Source organism: Scardinius erythrophthalmus (genome assembly GCF_964197995.2).
Source record: "Scardinius erythrophthalmus genome assembly, chromosome: 24".
NCBI classification, from domain to species: Eukaryota; Metazoa; Chordata; class Actinopteri; order Cypriniformes; family Leuciscidae; genus Scardinius; species Scardinius erythrophthalmus.
The window spans coordinates 975,679-994,669 of NC_138244.1; the positions used below are offsets into that span (position 1 = coordinate 975,679).

Genomic DNA, 18,991 nt, shown 5'->3' on the forward strand with positions numbered 1-18,991 from the left:
GGCACAACCCAAAACGGGGCTAGCTGTAACACACCTGTTTTAAATAGCCTACTACCCCACATGCTAGCACGGGGGTCGGCAACCCGCGGCTCTTAAGCGCCGCCCTAGTGGCTCCCTGGATCTTTTTCAAAAATATGAAAATGGAAAAAATTATTTTTTGTTTTAGTATAATTTCTGTAGGAGGAAAAACATGACAAACATTCTTAAAGTTTTATAAAGTTTTAAGTTAAAGGCTTATATAAGGCTTTTCATTTTTTGCGGCTCCAGAGTGACAGATTTTTTTTTGGGGGGGGGGGCCAATATGGCTCTTTCAACATTTTGGGTTGCCGACCCCTGTGCTAGCATGACGAAACTAAGTGTAGCCTACCTGTATACTAGTTGCCAAGTCAACACTATATAGAGAAAAAATGCGCCAAAATTCAAAAATCTTTGTAAGATAATCACTTAACGTTTATTCAACCATAGCAAAAGTAAATTTGTTACTTCACCTATGTTAATTGTTCATCTCTATTTTTGTGTTTATTTTAAATTAAACAAATCTGATAGGCTATTTTAATCTCCAATAGGCCTATGTTATTTAACAGTTGATGTGGTTCTTTAATGCTTCACTACTTTTATGAATTTGGCCTATGTTGAGAAAGCATTAGAAAAATGTGAATAAAGACTGAGAGTCAATGTTAAGAAATTATTAGCCTAATAATTAGGCTATGTTTTGAATTATGTTGTATATAATATATATGTATATATATATATATAATAGCTGTTTCCAGTGATCGTTGTCAAACTAAAAAAATATTTTATTTCCAATTATTAAAAAAGCCATTGTTTTATATTAAGTTAATAATAGTTTTTTTATTGAAAAAAACATTTAAAAAAACATACCTATGGGGATTGTTGTCACATTTTATATCAAGAAAAAAAGCATACACTATATTAAAACAAAACCACATAGTTGTACTAGACGTGTGAAATTAATGGGAAAAACTAAATACTCTGAACCCCAAGTAGATTTAAAGAAACTGAGAGTGTCAAACAGCGTCAGGTTGTGCCCCGTCTCCCCTATTTTAAACACTCGCTGCCGTCTGAAAGTGAGTTTAGAGCTAAAATTATATTAAAAAAAGTCTTTAGTGCTGATGTCAGCATATGGAGTCATTCCGGCGCTGGCGTCTCCAGGTTCAGGTAAACTCGCCTGTGTTCGTGACTCCTCAAGCCAGAGCTGGCCCCCTTTTCTGACCAAGGTATTCGGTGGGCCTGAAACCTTGGAAACACGACCGGTGTTGTGCCGAATTTCGACCCCCCTGCCAAATTATTACCCCCCTCGTTGAAGTCAGTACCTGATTGCCTGACCCTAACCCCACCCCTAATCCCAACACACATGCTTTTGGCCCGACCGTGGAAACACTGCTGTGCAGAAGATGGTTATGGTTAGATTGTGAATAACCGAATGTTGCTTTATTCATTAAGCAATAACTTTGCTATAATGATAGTGCAGTAACAAATGTGTTTGTGCTGTGTTAGTGTTACGCCTCTGTAAAAGGGGAAATAGAAAGTACGACACGGACACGATGTAGCAAGTCAAGTCTAATGTTGTAATGGACGAACGTAAGCAACACATTCCGTACACAGGCTGAACGAGGCATTAGCAATCCTTAACAGATCCTCCAATCACAAACTGGTACTTAAACTTACGGCTAAGAAAGTGAAACTTATGTAAACAAGCAAACACTGCATATTGTAATTTAAGGTGCATTTCCCCAAAATGTTTAAGTAGTTAAATAAAACAGCATTTTAAACACAGATCGTCTTTTATTTTATTAATCTCTTTACCCTCTTTTACCCAAAAAGCAATGGATTACCGATCTACAGACCATAAGTGTATTTTAACTTTCTCCTTTTTATGGACCATTTTAAGTATCTTTTAACTTATATCAACTCATTCAATGTATCAGTATTACATCATTTTTATCACCCTTACATTAGCAGTCTTTTAATTATCATTTATCAATATAAATCATTCAAATATAAACAGACTTACATTCACACAATTTGAGTCAACAAAATAAAAAAAGCATATTTCACTAAAAAATAAAAATTCGTTGTGTCAGACTAAATAATTTAGCATATATATATATATATATATATATATAGGACAGAGAAAAACTCTAGATTAGATCATGTGCCACACAGAAAATGAAGCATCATTCCGTTTACTAGATGCTTTACTTGGGCACATAGTCCAGTCCAAAAAACTAGTAAAAAAATGACAAATAAATGTCTGAAAGGGATTGTTGAAACATCACACTCTTTCTGTGGTTTCAGTCTCTCTTATAGTCTCTGGCAGTGGTCCTCGTTTCTGGAGCTCATTGAGAGCCTGTGCTGCAGTCTCCCTCGTCTCGTCAAATAAACTGGGCTCCATTTAAAAGTGAACCACAGGACAAGCTGAACCTCTGAACTACAGACACACACATTGTTTCTGAGCTGCTTTAGCATACACAAGTCTGATGAATCAAAGCGCATAGAAAAGCTGGATCAGATTGATATTCATCATGACAATAATAATCTTACCTGGATTGCCATCAGCGGCAGCTACGAGCTTCTGGTTCATCCAGCACAGCAAAAATAACCATGAATCAAACACTCATGACAATGTAGTGAATAATAACCAGCCCCGATCACACTGAAAAAGGAAGGCCGCATTACCGCTGAAAACAGAACCTTGCTCCTTATTTTCTGAAATCCTCCACCCAGAGATCATCTTATATAGTTAGGGAAAGTTAGGCAATTTTTAGCCAATCTGCAAAAAAATGTCTTACCAATAGTTTTTTTTTTTTAACCATGTGTTCCTATAGGTGTCTAGCAACACCTCCCAATTTATCCATGGCCAAATCCTCGGGGAAACGCCTGGAGAGGCAAATCAAAGTTGGGGTGGCCAGACGGCCTGGGTAAAAATAAAGATTATTTTTTTAACCAATATTTACTGTCTGTCAGCATCTGTATCATTTTCTGCTAATAAATTGCAAATTGGTGGATGTTGCAAAGCAGTCCCATCTCTTGTGTTTTTATGAATGACGTGAGTGACTAGTCAACGTCGACTCGACTTAGATGTCATGACAGTCGACTTAAAAAAATCTGAAGTCGTTCAACCCCTAGTGTCTATAGATATGTGAAGGACCGCCTCTGCTGGAGAAGATCAACGCCTACTTCATCATCATTATCACTGTAGCCCCGCCCACTGGTGTGTAAGTGTGATGATGAGAAAAGCAATCAGTGGATCACTGGACTAAAAATAACATTACCTTCCAAAGGAATCCAATGCTAGGAATGTGGTTATTTATTTTCAACAATGTGAATGTCTCAGTTTAGCATTATTTATTTACATTCTGTACATTTCACTGTGGATTCTTTAGTAAATCAGTCAGAGTTTCGGTGCAGGCTTTGCAAAAAGACTTTTACGACATGGACTCCATAGTAATGCCACAACATGTAAGTAACTGTTAATTCTGATATATAATGACTCATGTACAGTCAGATGTTCTTTGTCTCTGTTTCTGCAAATCAAACTTGAACGGTAAACTTCACATTGTTTCTCTTAGTAGGATGAAAATAATCTGTTGATTAAATTACAAATAGCAAACAATCAAAGAATGCTCCTTTACAATTGCTTGAGCTGTCAATCAAACAGCACAAGTTTATCAGTGACTCTCGCCAAAACTCTCGTTATAATCAACAAATCTCTTATTTAGATCATGTTTGCACTGTTAGTTATGATTAAAGCATTCATGAGAGTGAAGAATTCGAGTTACAATGATGAGATCACTGCATTCATGTCTGTGATCGGCTACAATAGTCATCACTGCAACCTTTCATCACACGATCTAAATATAATACTTTAATCGACACTATACACGATTAGTTAACATTGAAAGCTGTAATAGTAAAAATGTGCTAAAAGTTTTCAAAAGAGAATTTCACATATAAAAACTGAGCTATTTCATATGCAAAGATGTCAGCCAATCACAGCAGTGGGTGTTTACACTGAAGTCTCAAAGCAGACACGCCCCTTCAAACAGAGCGTCCAAATCAGGCTAGGAAAAATGCCTTTTATTTCTAAATTATGACTAGTTTTGATGAAAACATAATACTAACATTATAAGTGCACCACAGGAAACATTATAAAGCAATAAAACAATACAGTTCATGACCCCTTTAAAGAAGCAAGAGAAAAGATCATACAATACAAGATACTGCCACACTTCATAAAGATTTCATATAATAAAAGGGATGAATAATAATTTATGTTTGAAAAAGGAACTTTTCTGCACTGCTAATGGGAGTAAAGTGTTGCCATAAACATTGTTATGTTGAAGTTGCTGGTTTGGCCAAAAATGTTGGCAGTGACACATTTCTTTGTTTCACAAATTCGCAGCTTCAGTTGTTGTGGTGCTGATTCACATTGTTTCTAGATTGTTGTGCATTATGCAGATGCCTTTTAAATAATTGAAACATAATTTGACTAATCATATCAGAACATGAGAAAGAGTGAACGAGTACTAGTCATGATAAATCACTTTACCGGATCATCAAGGACTTCAAGAAGAGAGGTTCAACTGCTGTTTAAGAGGCTTCAGGATGTCCCAAAATGTCCAGCAATACCCAGGACCTTTACTCCTGAGGAATCAGCTACTGTACGTAATCATGTCTCCACCGGTGCAGAACTGCTCAATATTGGCAGCAGGTGGTGTGAAGCATGCACACACAGTGGACAACAGCCTGGTGTCAAGAAGGGCAGCAAAGAAGCAACTTCTCCCCAAGGAAAACATTAAGGACAGCCTGAAATTCTGCAGGAAGTACAAGGATTGGGCAGCAGAAGATGGTGCGATGTTATTTTCTGAAGCTCCTTTCCGACTTTTTGGAACATCTATTGACTCTTTGCATATATTGAATGTTTTTGCAAATAAAAGCCTTTAAAACATATTAATGTTTATGTTTCTTAACATTTTTTCAGCATACCACAGAAATGTGAAAAAATAATATACAAATGCTAAAGTAGCAAACTTTGTAAAAGAAGATTTATGTCACTGTCAATACTTTTATGTCTGCAGGGAAACTGGCTGTAAATACCCCCCCCAAAAATCGTATTTGTATCATTTTAAAATTCAGCCTTATGGTTTCTTTCACTGCATAACGCATCTTGACAATGAAAAATACAGAATAAGTTTTATACGCTTACTTGAAATATATTAAATGAACCAGACGAGCTACTAATACAAAACATATACAACATATCAAAAGTGATATGCTTTGTAATGTAATTTCATTCGGCGAGCCTGTATTATTGTGATTCGACGTGCCTGTAATATTGTGATTCGATGTGCCTGTAATATTGTGATTCGATGTGCCTGTAATATTGTGATTCGATGTGCCTGTAATATTGTGATTCGGCATGCTTGTAATGTTTTGTTTATCTCTCCAGAGTGGAATAGATGTCTGTCGTGGAGCCACACCATCTGAGCAGGGAATAAACCAACTACTTGTCTTCCGACAGTCAGGTGTGAGCTTGAGACAGACAAAACAAAACTCTTTGTTACACCGAGAGCACACTATGTTTTTACATTTCTCTGTGTTGTGATTAATTAGCATTCCACATGTTGGACAAGCACGAACTGCTGGACATTTAATGTTTTTTACAGATGGTAAAGTAATAGTTGCACAATCTCTCAGCAGATCCAGATCTCTGTTGCCGCAGCCGTCATTGCCACATCTATCAGATCGAGGACGCGGACCTTTCCACTCTCTCAGACACTGCCAGCAGAACTCAAAGGTTTTTTTGTTTTTTACAGAGCAAACGGTGCATCTCACACTGAGATTAGACGAGTCTGATCTCTCGATGATCCAGTCACAACCAGGACACTGGAAGAGAGAAAGAACTTATGCATATAAAATAATGAACAATCCCATACATATTTCCTGTGTGTCTGGACTACTGTTCATTACTGGCAGACAGTATAATGGCCTTTTTGCTTGTGTTTTAGGTTTATGGTAGTTAATTTTATAGAAGACGGAAAGGAAAAGTGGTACCTTTATCAGAAAGTATTGATGATAGTGACAGCAGTACATCAGAAAATAAGGAGGATAGAAGCATTGATTGTTGTGTAAGTCTAAACAGGTCAAAATCGCGTCACGTGTGGAAAGTGTGAGCTACACTGAGAAAGAAGTGTCTTCTTGATTTTCATGTGTGTTAAAATGATGGATCTGGAATTCCAAGAAAACAAATGTTAAAGTTTTTCTAAATGTTTTTTGAAACACTCAGGGCCCTATCTCGCTCCCAGCGCAATTGACTCTGTACAGCGACGCATGTATCATTCCTATTTCTCACCCATGCACAGCGCACTCTTCCCTCCACAGACGCACGTCGGTAAACTAGGAAATACACTTGTGCTCCCAGGGCGGTTCAGCGAAAAGAGGAGGCGTGATCCGGTGCAAACGTTCCCTGGTGCTATTTTGCAGGTTTAGAAAACAATTGCGCCACTGACCGAAAAAAACTTGTCAAAAAAAAAGTCAGTTGTGCATGTTAATCAGAGGCTATTTTAAGGGCGCATGCTTGGCCATAATGTAGCGTGAGCACAACACACACACACTTTGCTTCTCTCATCTACACAGACGCAGCAGTTTTCATTTTTGCAAATCATACATTATTACGATAGATAGATAGATAGATAGATAGATATATAATTCTATAAGCATAAATAATAATAATAATAATAATACATCACACTTGTATAGCGCTTTTCTGGACACTCAAAGACGCTTCACATGGGAAATAAAACAAAACACAGGGGGTTTTAAGGAAAAGCTAGTTTGAACAGGTGGGTTTTGAGTACTGATTTGAAGTTTGGTAGTGAGTCAGAGTTTCTAATGGATGTAGGGAGTGAGTTCCAGAGGGTGGGGGCAGCGATAGCGAAAGCTCGATCCCCCAAGGTCCGGCGGTTAGTGCGGATGATCGGGGTAAGGCGGTTGGTGCCAGCTGAGCGGAGGTGGCGGGTGGGTTGGTGCTGTTCCAGGAGCTCAGTGAGGTAGGGTGGCGCCAGGTTGTGGAGGGACTTGTAGGTGAGGAGGAGGAGCTTATATTGAATGCGATAATGAACAGGTAGCCAATGGAGCTGCTGGAGAACAGGGGTGATGTGTTCTCGGGACCGGGTGTGGGTGAGAAGGCGGGCGGCTGAGTTCTGGATGTATTGCAGTTTTTGTAGTTGATTGGTAGGAAGTCCGTAGAGAAGGCTATTGCAGTAGTCAAGTCTTGAAGTTATGAATGCGTGAATGAGGATTTCAGCTGTTGACAGGGTAAGGGAGGGGCGAAGGCGAGCAATGTTGCGGAGGTGGAAAAAGGATAGTTTAGTGATATGGTTGATGTGTGTTCGGTATGAGAGGGTGGAGTCCATTATGATACCAAGGTTTCGGACAGAGAGGGAGGGGGTGACATTATGTCCGTCGATAAGGAGAGTAAAGTTCTGAATAGAAGAGAGGAGAGATTTAGGGCCGGTGATGAGGAATTCTGTTTTATTGCTGTTGGGTTTAAGAAAGTTATTGTCCATCCAGGTTTTAATGTCAGAAATGCAATTGGTGATGGTGGAGAGGATAGCCGGGGTGATGGATTTGGTGGACATGTAGAGTTGGGTATCATCAGCGTAGCAGTGAAAATGAAGTCCATGGTGGCGGATGATCTGACCGAGGGGAAGCATGTAGATGATGAAGAGGAGGGGGCCGAGCACGGAACCTTGGGGGACACCATGGGTGACAGGGGAGGTGTGGGAGTTGCAGTTGTTAACAGAGACAAAGTGGTGACGGTCAGAGAGGTAGGAGGTGAGCCAGAGAAGTGCTGTGCCAGAGATGCCAATTGATGTAAGACGATGGAGGAGGACAGTATGGTCTATTGTATCAAATGCAGCGGAGAGGTCCAGGAGAAGGAGGATGGATATGGAACCAGAGTCGGCAGCAAGGAGGAGATCATTTGTGACTTTAAGAAGTGCTGTTTCAGTGCTGTGGTGTGGACGGAATCCGGATTGAAATGTTTCGAAGAGTTGAGAGGAGTAGAGATGTTGGTGGAGTTGTGTGATGACGGCGCGTTCCAGAATTTTTGAAAGTAACGGGAGATTGGAGATGGGTCTGAAGTTGAAATCTAGCTTACACATTTACCCAGATAGCACAAGATGAAATGGAATGTTAATAAAGATTTTTAATAGGGCTGCAAACACTAATCGATCAAATGATTAATAATCGATAATGAAAACCATTGACAACGAATGTCATTATCGATTAGTTGTGTCTGCCCACTGTGCAAACTTCAGCCAGCATTTCTATATGCAAAAAACATCTAAAATAGTGGAGGAAAGAGTGAGCTGCTGGACAGGAGTGTGATCCAAGTTGCCCAAAACATGAGAATTCTTTATTTTAAGCTTCAAGATAATGTATTCACGTAATGTTTAACATGACTTTGACTGATGCGTGTGCTGTTTAATGTGTGAGATATGTTTCCTCAGTGCAAAACTCTCATTTTATGGTTATCTCCTTATCTTTAAGTGTTACAAATTCAAGCGAGAGTTTACATTTTGCATGAAGACTTGTTCTTACATTCTGCATTAAACGTCAGACTTTATTTTTTTCAGATAGTGAAAATGCATTTGAATGTGTGTGAAGTGACAGACGATTTGCCAAAAAGTAATTTACCCTAATAGGACAAAGTCAGTTATAAATATGACAGCAACCTAAAAAAGTTCAAAGGTCAGATGTAGAAAACAAATTTTGGAAAATGATTTTAGCCTTAAATATACTGTATGTAAACAATAAAGTCATTTAATATGTCTAGCAGGGGCGGACTGGCCATCGGGAGCACCGGGACATTTCCCGGTGGCCTGACGGTCGTTCTGGCCTGCCGGCTGCCGCTGTGCAGATGATCAGCCTGGCATGTGATAGGCTGGTGTGCAACTACGAATTAATTTACGGATCTCTCAATCGACGAATCAGGCAATGGCGGAGTGAAAATGACACTCCCACCCAACGTCAGCGACGCACTGCCTAATCTGGTATATCTGACTAAATCGTTCAAAAAATGGAGCGTAAACGCAAAGGAGGAGCAGAGAGGGAGCGTATAAAAAGGAAAAAAGCCCTGGCCACAGACGCAGCAAGCTGCTGCAAAATCCCAGCTATGTTCGCCAGTAAGGGAACAGGTCGGTCAAGATTACATTTACATTATATTTATAATAATTTGGCAGACGAACGCTTTCATCCAAATCACTTAATCACAATAGATAAAATTAAACCAACAAACGAGCAACAATATGTAAGTGCTGCTGTGCTGTGTCAAGTCTCGTTTCGTCTACATAATTGCCTAAGTCATATTTCAATGTCTTTGGAAAACAAGAAGAAACAAAAAATGACTTAGGCAATTATGCTATAACCTGTTAGCCTACATTAATAGGGTTAGCCTACAAGTTTATCAGTCCAGTAGATTACATGAACAGGGTGGTGGTGACTGCAGCAGCAGAGGTGGCCTGGCAGTGGAGTCAAATTCCCGGCCTGAATTATTGTCCCAGTCCGCCACTGGCTGTGATAACATAATTAGTCCCATTGAGGGTTTAAAGGTAGAGTAGAGTGCTCTCCAAAATCCACGGCTCCTCCAAACCACATGAACACACACAGCCAAAGCAGATTCAGCAATGCATCTTATGAGAGACGGCGTGAGGCTCGTTGGCGGTCTACAACTCTGCATAGCCTCATGGAACGTGCTGATGATGCGTGACGTCTGCACGAGCAGGGTGCACGGAGTTATACATAAATACATAAACTAACAGGCAGGTAGACATCGCATTGGACGAAGAATATTTATGCAAAAAGTGTTTATGAAACAAATTGCCTACCCCACATTTATTTTATGACTACTTAGTAAATGTAAAGGAAGAATACTTACATTTTTGATGTCTACTGTCATTCTAGTAGCGTTGTTGGCAAGATTTTCCTCAAAGTATTGCTGTTCTTCAGGTGTAAGTTTGGCTAATGTACGGACTTCAGTGTAAGACCACTGTTTTTCACATTTAGGGCATCTCAGCTCGGCTTTACCCTGAAAATGATCATAAGAGCAGTGTACTGAATCAAAAAAAATGTTGATTTAAAGATGATTTTACATAGTTAGGGGCAGAGAGCTCATCTTTAGTAATGTCTTTGGTGTTTTTATCTTGTTTCCTATCTGCCAGTCACTTTGACATTGTTTCGATGTGATGATACTAGGGGTCACACTTGGGAGCCCCAAACACCTCTGATACTTCATTAAAGGCCAATGAGAATTGGTTTATAGAATTTGCATGCCACTCCCTTATATAAAATAAGATGGCTTGTATCCACTTGTACCAAATCAAAGCAAATTTAAAAGTGCTGGCTAATGCTAATCGTAAATTCTCTAAGATCATCATTCACGTCGGCACTAATGGTGTTCGACTCCGCCAGTCGGAGATCACCAAAATTAACATTAAAGAGGTGTGTGAACTCGCAAGTACGATGTCTGTAATTTGCTCTGGCCCCCTTCCTGTTCGCAGGAGTGATGAGATAGTTAGTAGATTGTGTTCTCTTAACGGCTGGCTGTCTAAGTGGTGTCCGCTTAATAATATAGAATTCTGACCTGACCTGTTGAAAAGAGATGGTATTCATCCCTCCTGGGATGGTGCTGCTCTTCTCTCTAGTAATATGGCTCATAGTCTTAGAGCTCAAACATGACAATCTGGGGCTCAGGTCAGGAAGCAGACAGACTGGCTAAACCGACCGTCTGCTAGCGGCCTCGCGTCACCAAGGTCAGATAAATCCCATCACATACAGCCTCTTTCACCTAGCTATCATCATATTGAGACTTTGTCTGTTCCCCAAACTTGGAAATCCAAAAAACGTTTAAACCCATCTAAGGTTAAAAATTTAATTGATGTTCAACAAATAAAAAACAGCTATACTACAGATGAGCAAATGCTAAAGCTTGGGTTGCTGAATATTCGATCGCTTACTTCAAAAGCACTCGTTGTTAACGATATGATTTCAGATAATAACCTAGATGTGCTGTGTTTGACAGAAACCTGGCTAAAGCCAAACAATTACATTACTTTAAATGAGTCCACCCCGCAAGATTACTGTTATAAACATGAGCCTCGTCTGAAACGCAAAGGGGGTGGTGTTGCTGTAATTTATAGTAATATTTTCTAAACCACTAAGAAATCAAGTTTTAAATATAATTCTTTTGAAGTGTTAGTGCTTAATGTAAAAATATATAGTGTAAACGATAAATCGCGTTTGAGATTTGTGCTGGCTACTGTATACAGGCCACCAGGACACCATACAGACTTTATCAAAGAATTTGCGGACTTTCTATCAGAATTAATTAGAGTTAGACAACACGTGTCAGGACCTACTCATCGTCGTAATCATACTCTAGATCTAATATTATCACATGGAATAGATTGAAATTCTAGAGCAGAGCGATGATGTAAGGACTGATTTTCCTGCTAAGACCAAACTCCCCTGCAATAAAGCCATAAAACACACCCTGGACAAAAGATAACAAAGACAGAGCACAGGGCACTCCTGCCCAAACGTTTTCCCATCCCCTACCTCTGCATCCCCCCTCAACAAGCCACTAAAGAGGTCACTAAGAATGTCTTTATATGTATCTTGTGAATCTATTGTTTTTCCTTTTCATGTTTGGTATCATTTAAGTGTCTCGGTGCGATTGGTAAAATGGTCTTAATTTATTTTATTTATTTATTTATTTATTTCAGGTTTATTTAACAGGGACAATGCACACTAATAATACATAATTAAATGTACAGTGTGCCAGAATTAGCCCAAAGGCTATTTTACATCTGCTGTCCCTGGACAGATCTTAAGATGTCACACCTAAAAAAAAAAAAAAAAGTAAACAAAAGAATTAAAATATTACATACATGTTAGAGCCAGCCAACCTCATCGGCATAGCACAAGAAGCACAAACAAACAAAACAGACAGGACAGAGAAGACAGGGGAGCAGCAAGATTTCATGTCAAATGTAATGTTGACAGTCCTGACTACCTGTTAGCCACTTCTTTAAGTTAATTTTAAAAGAAGCGTACGTTTTAAAATTCCTAATGTGAATTGGAATGAGGTTCCATTCATGAGCAGCCCTGACTGAGAAAGCTGTTTGGCCAAGTGCACTCTTCCTAAACGGGACAATGCAGTCACCTCTTGCTGCACTCCTTGTAGATCTGCAAGCATTTGGCGCTGTTCTCACAAACTGGCGCAATACAGGAGGAGCCAGTCCATGCAAAATTTTGTACACAAGACAGAGATCTGCATATATAATCAAGTTTTCGAAATTCAATAGACTATATTTTTTTAAAACATGACAATGATGATAATATATAGATTTCCTATCAAGTACTTTAATAGTTTTCTTATATAGGGAGAGTAGTGGTTTAAGAGAAGTGTTGCTAGCTTGTGACCAGGTTGTCAAACAATAGGTTATATGAGATAAAAATCATTGAGTGCATGAACATCATAGCGGCCCTTTTTGACATGCAGCTACGGACATATCTAAAATTTGCCAGGTTGTACTTAATGCGATTACAAACCTTCTTAATGTGTAATTTAAAAGTAAGATTGTTATCTATATATACTCCAAGGTATTTAAAATCTGAGACGACTTGTAGTCTCTCTCCTGCTACGACTACATCAGGTTCTACACAGCGGCTTTTAGATTTACTAAAAAACATACATACAGTTTTGGATAAATTCAGTTGAAGGCAGTTGTGATTTAACCATTCTGTAATCTTTTGCATTGAGTTTGATAGCAGATCAGCAGCTTGTGCAGCACTGTTATTTCATTACAGTCATTGGTTTAATGAGAAAGATTGAGAACTTAGGAGAATCCTGTTCTCTTTGGGTGATGTCTCTTCAAGATATCTCCCAAAGCCAGGTGCTACCCCCTGGTTATATTGGTATAACCCTTTTGTTCTAGTCTGAGTATTTAAGGCTAGGTGACAGAGCAGTCTGTGGGACCCTTTACCAGGAGGCATTCCCCGTACAGTGCTGTTTCAGTGTTTTCCTGTTGGAACACACTCACACACCACTGTATGTCTTTGTCAGGAATGCATTTCTTGCTTTTAGAGTCATCTTTGAGTAAATTGTATTTATTATTTCTGAATTGGCTTTTAATCACTTCTGTAATTGGCATGATACATTTTTACTTGAAAAATAAATGTTACATCTTGATTTATTCTGAAGTTTTAGAAATCATTATTTCAGTAGACTATGAGGAGGCTGGTGCTTCCGCAGCTCTGTGTCCAGGATAGGTCAAACTATAGGCGCATATGAACAGAGCAGTAGGCACGTCATCTGAAGACCTTTTGATTTCTGTCTATCACTGACTTGGCAAGTTGTATGGAAATAGCTAAATAAACTACACTTTTCTGTATGTGTGCGCAGTAGGCAACCGACTCAAGAGGTATTAGCAAACCCTGCACCCTCTGACAAAAATCAGACTGGCGAGGCTGTGTCTGTGAGATCCACGTAAACCCGGGCGTGTGACTCTGTGCGGCATCGGGTTTCTTAGTGAATTAATAATTGAAAGTATGGGATACTCAGAATAATGAAAGATCTAAATTAATTCATAATCAATATTTAACTCTATTTTCTAATAAGAAATACGATCTAAATTTGATTATCATTTAAAATTGGAGTCAGATTACGCATAGAGCTAAAATAATATAACTAAATTCCAATAAATTAAGTTAACTTCACTGGAGCTTCATTTAGCCAAGGCTGCAAACTGCCGACTCTGTGTTACAAATATGTTAGACCTATCACTTCTGCCACTAAAGATTGCTTTATTAATAATCTTCTTAATCAGTTTCATCATCTCAGCATCCCGGATAGCTTAGAAGAACTAGATATTGCAACAGAAAATTTTAACTCTCTCTTTTCCAGCACTTTAGACACAGTTGCTCCTTTGCGCTTAAAGAAGATTAAAGAAAATAGTCCAACGCCGTGGTACAACGAGCACACTCAGGCCCTTAAGAGAGCAGCCAGAGAGATGGAGCGCAACTGGAAGAAAACAAAACTAGAGGTATTTCGCATTTCATGGAAGGAGAGCTCGATTGCTTACAGAGAGGCTTTAAAAGCTGCTAGATCTGCTTATTTTTCAACCCTATTAGAAGAAAATAAACATAATCCTAGGTATTTATTTGAAACGGTGGCTAAACTAACGAAAAATAAAGCTTCAAGCACCGAAGTTTCCAAGCAACACAGCAGTAATGATTTTATGAACTTCTTCACTTATAAGATTGATAATATCAGGGACAAAATTATAACTATGCAATCGTCTACTACAGTATAGCATCAGGGAGAGCATTGTAGTCTCCCTGAGGAAAAATTTGATTCATTCATTGCTAGACCAATTTCGAGCCTACGTCACAGTTACATCACAGCGTTAGCTGGTGGCAAAACGAATGGAAAACTGGAGGCGGCCAATAAAAACAAGCACAGAATTGGCTACATAATAAGGAGCTTAAATTATTATTATTGTTATTAAATGTCATCTTGTTGTGTTGTTGGGTGCAAGAATCGACGGAGTACAGGCTCCAATTTGAAATTTTATCGCATAATGTTTTCTAAATGATTGTGATTATTTGTGAATCATCATTGTTAAGACTGATTGTGACTATATACAGTTACTTTTTGAGGAACCTGGTAAGAAAGGGTAATCATATACATAGTTTTAAAAATGAATATGCTGTATCTGGAATTTTTATTTCTAGAAAATATTCACATCGTTAAAATTGCACCGTATAATGTCACTCTTTACATTCATTGTTGTCTTTGTGCCTGGCCGTGGCGCTGGCTAGGCAGAACTGCAGATCGTAGGCTAACTTACCACACAAGTCTTGTACGTAACGTGACCATTTAGTAGCCTACAGTTATAGGCATCTAAAGATTTATATGCCCTCAGTTTCTCTTTACGCTCAGTTTCTCTATCGGGCAGGTGTAGAAGTCAGGCCACTCAACCGGAGGCAGCGTTAATCCTGTCAGATCGTCCATCCATTGACTGAGCGTGTCCGTTAAAATTAACTTTTGCAAATAACAATCGCGGCCCTGGACAGTGAGTGACCTTGCACATTAAGATAAAATCGGATTTTCTCCAGTCATTATTAAAAAACAAGCTAACAAAACTTGCAAACTTAACTAACGTTAGTAAAGCGGCCAGAGGGATCGTTCTGCCACCACCTAAGCTCCGCCCACAAAAAACGTCACCATGTTTACCAACTGAAAATTGGTCTATAGGAGAGGAAGAATTTTGCAAACTCGTTAATTCATCTAAATCGACAACATGTATGTTAGACCCTATACCGACTAAGCTACTGAAAGAGATGCTTCCAGAGGTCATAGATCCTCTTCTTAATATCATTAATTCATCTTTGTCTCTAGGATACGTACCAAAAACCTTTAAGCTGGCTATGATTAAACCACTTGTTGTCAAAGATATTAGAAAAGGCAGTATCCTCAGAACTGTGTTCCTTTCTTGAAAGAAATGATATCTGCGAGGATTTCCAGTCCGGATTTAGACCGTACCATAGTACCGAGACAGCTCTCGTTAGAGTCACAAATGATTTGCTCTTATCATCCGATCGTGGTTGTATCTCTCTATTAGTGTTACTCGATCTTAGTGCTGCATTTGACACTATTGACAACAACATTCTTTTAAATAGACTCGAACATTATGTTGGCATTAGTGGAATAGCATTAGCATGGTTTAAATCATACTTATCTGACCGTTATCAGTTTGTAGCAGTAAATGATGAGATGTCTCATCGATCACAAGTTCAGTATGGCATACCACAAGGCTCAGTACTAGGACTTTTGCTGTTCACTCTGTACATGCTACCCTCACACACACACACACACACACACACACACACACACACACACACACACACACACACACACACACACACACACACACACACACACACACACACACACACACTGTGCATGTTACCATTAGGAGATATCATTACACAAACTTGAAATTAGCTTTCACTGTTATGCTGATGATACTCAGCTCTATATTTCTTCAAAAACAAAACTTACCAATTCACAAAATTAACGGAATGCACAGCTGATATAAAAATCTGGATGACTAATAATTTCCTACTAAATTCTGAAAAAACAGAGATTCTAATTATTGGACAAAACGTCCTCACGTAATAACCTAGAATACTGTCTAACACTTGATGGCTGCTCTGTTAAGTCTTCGTCGTCGGTTAGGAACCTGGGTGTGTGTGTGTGTGTGTGTGTGTGTGTGTGTGTGTGTGTGTGTGCTCTTTGATTCCAATCTTTCATTTGAAAGTCACGTGTCTAGTATCTGTAAAACCGCATTTTTCCATCTTAAAAATATATCTAAATTACGCCATATGCTCTCATTGACAAATGCGGAACAGTTAGTTCATGCGTTCATGACCTCAAGGCTAGATTATTGTAATGCTCTACTGGGTGGTTGCCCTGCACGCTTAATAAACAAACTACAGCTGGTCCAAAACGCAGCAGCTCGAGTTCTTACCAGAACCAGGAAGTATGACCATATTAGCCCAGTTCTGTCAAAACTGCACTGGCTGCCTATTAAACATCGCATCAATTTTAAAATATTGCTGATCACGTACAAAGCACTGAATGGTTTAGCTCCGCAGTGCTTGAGCGAGCTCTTAACGCATTATAGTCCGTCACGTCTATTGCGATCTCAAAACTCCGGCCAGTTGATAATACCTAGAATATCAAAATCGACTGCCGGCGGTAGACCCTTCTCCTATTTAGCACCAAAACTCTGGAACAGTCTTCCTACCATTGTCCAGGAAGCAGACACACTCTGTCAGTTCAAAGCCAGATTAAAGACACATCTCTTTGACCTAGCTTTCACATAATACATTATAGACTTCTATAGTTCAATGATTAGGCTGCATAGATCAGGTCAGCCGGAACCGGGAACACTTCCCATAAATCCTGATGTACTCGTTACATCATGAGAAGATTGGCATCTACGCTAATATTAGTCTCTTTGTTTATCCCGAGGTTTTCCTGCAGCCTGCCGGATCCAGGCCGTATCCAGATCTGACGAAGGCCCTTCGCCTGGACCCGATGACAGCTCAGTGCTGAAGTGCCAACTAGTCTCTCCCTATGGAGGATCCCTTTACCACTCTACAGATAAAGCGTTGTTGGGAAAATTCATTTTGCGAATGAATGAAATATGAAGATGAAATAACGAGAGAATACATATTCAAATGTATTGCATTTAATCATTTAATCAACGAGCGACGTCTCGTGGTTCCATCACAGAGAGCCACAAAATCACTTTCCATGAACATTCTCATTCACAGTTCCATGCTGGTGGAACGCTCTCCCCACCCTCATCCGGAATGCAGAATCCCTGACAACCTTCAAAAGACATCTGAAAACCCATCTCTTCTGTGAGCAATTAACCGCATAAAAAAGAAATCCTCCCCCTTTCCCTCTAAAACCTCACTTATCGGGCTTATGCTACTCTGAATAATGCCTGAACTTCGTATTTTGAGCACTTCTTGCGTTGTTTTTGTTTTTGCCTCTTCATGATGACTCGCTTAATCTAGTCATAATTTGTAAGTCGCTTTGGATAAATGGTATAATGCCCTTTTCACATGATTTAAAATAAGTCTCTGATGTCCCCAGAGTGTGTGTGTGAAGTTTTAGCTCAGAATACCCAACAGATATTTTTATATAGCGTGTTGTCACTTTTTGAAGGTGAGCAAAACCACACCGTTTTGTGTCTGTTCCTTTAAATGCAAATGAGCTGCTGCTGGAGGCAAAGGGGGCGGAGCTACAACAGCTTGTGTCATTTTACCTCACACAGAGGTAAGTGAGTTTAGCCTTTTATGTTCCAACAATGATGGAGAGACTCAAGAAGAAGTGACAACATGTAGAAGCAACAGGACATTTCTGAATGGTTAGTTGATGAATTTATGATGCTGATGTGTAGTTATCTTCTAGTCATTGATTAGCTTATTCTGTCATGATAATCTATAATTAATTTTCCGGGGGCGGGGTTTATGTAAATTATAGTGTTTGTGATGTCACTAACCCTGGAGGAATGTGGTGTAGTCTTTACCAGCCGTTTGTTGTAGTCCTTAAAAAGCGATTTCTTTAAAGGGTGGGTGAAATGCTATTTCATGCATACTGAGTTTTTTACACTGTTAAAGAGTTGGATTCCCATGCTAAACATGGACAAAGTTTCAAAAATTAAATTGTACGTTTGAAGGAGTATTTCTGTGCCAAAAATTGTCCTTCCGGTTTGTCACAAGTTTCGGAAAGTTTTTTTCGAGTATTGGCATGTGTGACGTCAGATGTAATGGAATTTCCTTATACGGGTCCTAAGGGCACTTCTCCGGTAAGATTGCAGGCGCGCGCGCAACCGTAGACCAGAGCAAGAGAGCGAAAGCAGTTCGCCATCAAAGCGCTCTGCTCGGCTTTAGGGAAGTCAGTGTCACCAAAGAAGTGGGTTTTTGGTTGCCAGGGCAAGACAAACCTGCACAGATTCCCAAAGAAACCCAGCGTTAAGGGAATAGTGGATGCAGTTTGTTTTTCCGGGGCAAAAACGAGTTGAGCAAGACTGTTTCCCTGCATTTCGACGATGATTGTTTTATAAACAAAGCCCAGATCGACGGATTTGCAGATCGTCTAATGCTTAAGGATCGAGCAGTCACAATGATAAAGGTCCGCAGTCGTGCGTTGGAACCGCAGGCGGTGAGTAAAACTGTTGAACAAATGTATCTGTGTGTTGTTAACGTTACTAGCTCGGCGCGTTAGCACAGCTAGCTGCACCCACACGGCCCGCCTCCAGCCGCTCGGTTTTTTCCGGAAAGACTCGGTACAGCCTATCTTTCTTTAATAAATATAATAAAA

The 18,991-nt window shown here is 39.5% G+C and overlaps 1 protein-coding gene across 4 annotated transcripts in view; it reads right to left on the bottom strand.

Moving 5' to 3' along the window:
- Positions 1 to 18,991, bottom strand: part of LOC308684458 (E3 ubiquitin-protein ligase RNF19B-like) — a 62,347-nt gene that overhangs the window by 25,659 nt on the left and 17,697 nt on the right. For 2 of the 4 annotated variants that reach the window (XM_081355687.1, XM_081355686.1), the window contains exon 3: positions 9,965 to 10,114. In XM_081355687.1, the coding sequence (XP_081211813.1) occupies positions 9,965 to 10,114 (150 nt within the window). Of the gene's footprint in view, positions 1 to 2,831; positions 5,911 to 9,964; positions 10,115 to 18,991 lie in introns of those variants that run through there. The other 2 variants (XM_081355685.1, XM_081355688.1) reach the window with 2 other exon arrangements.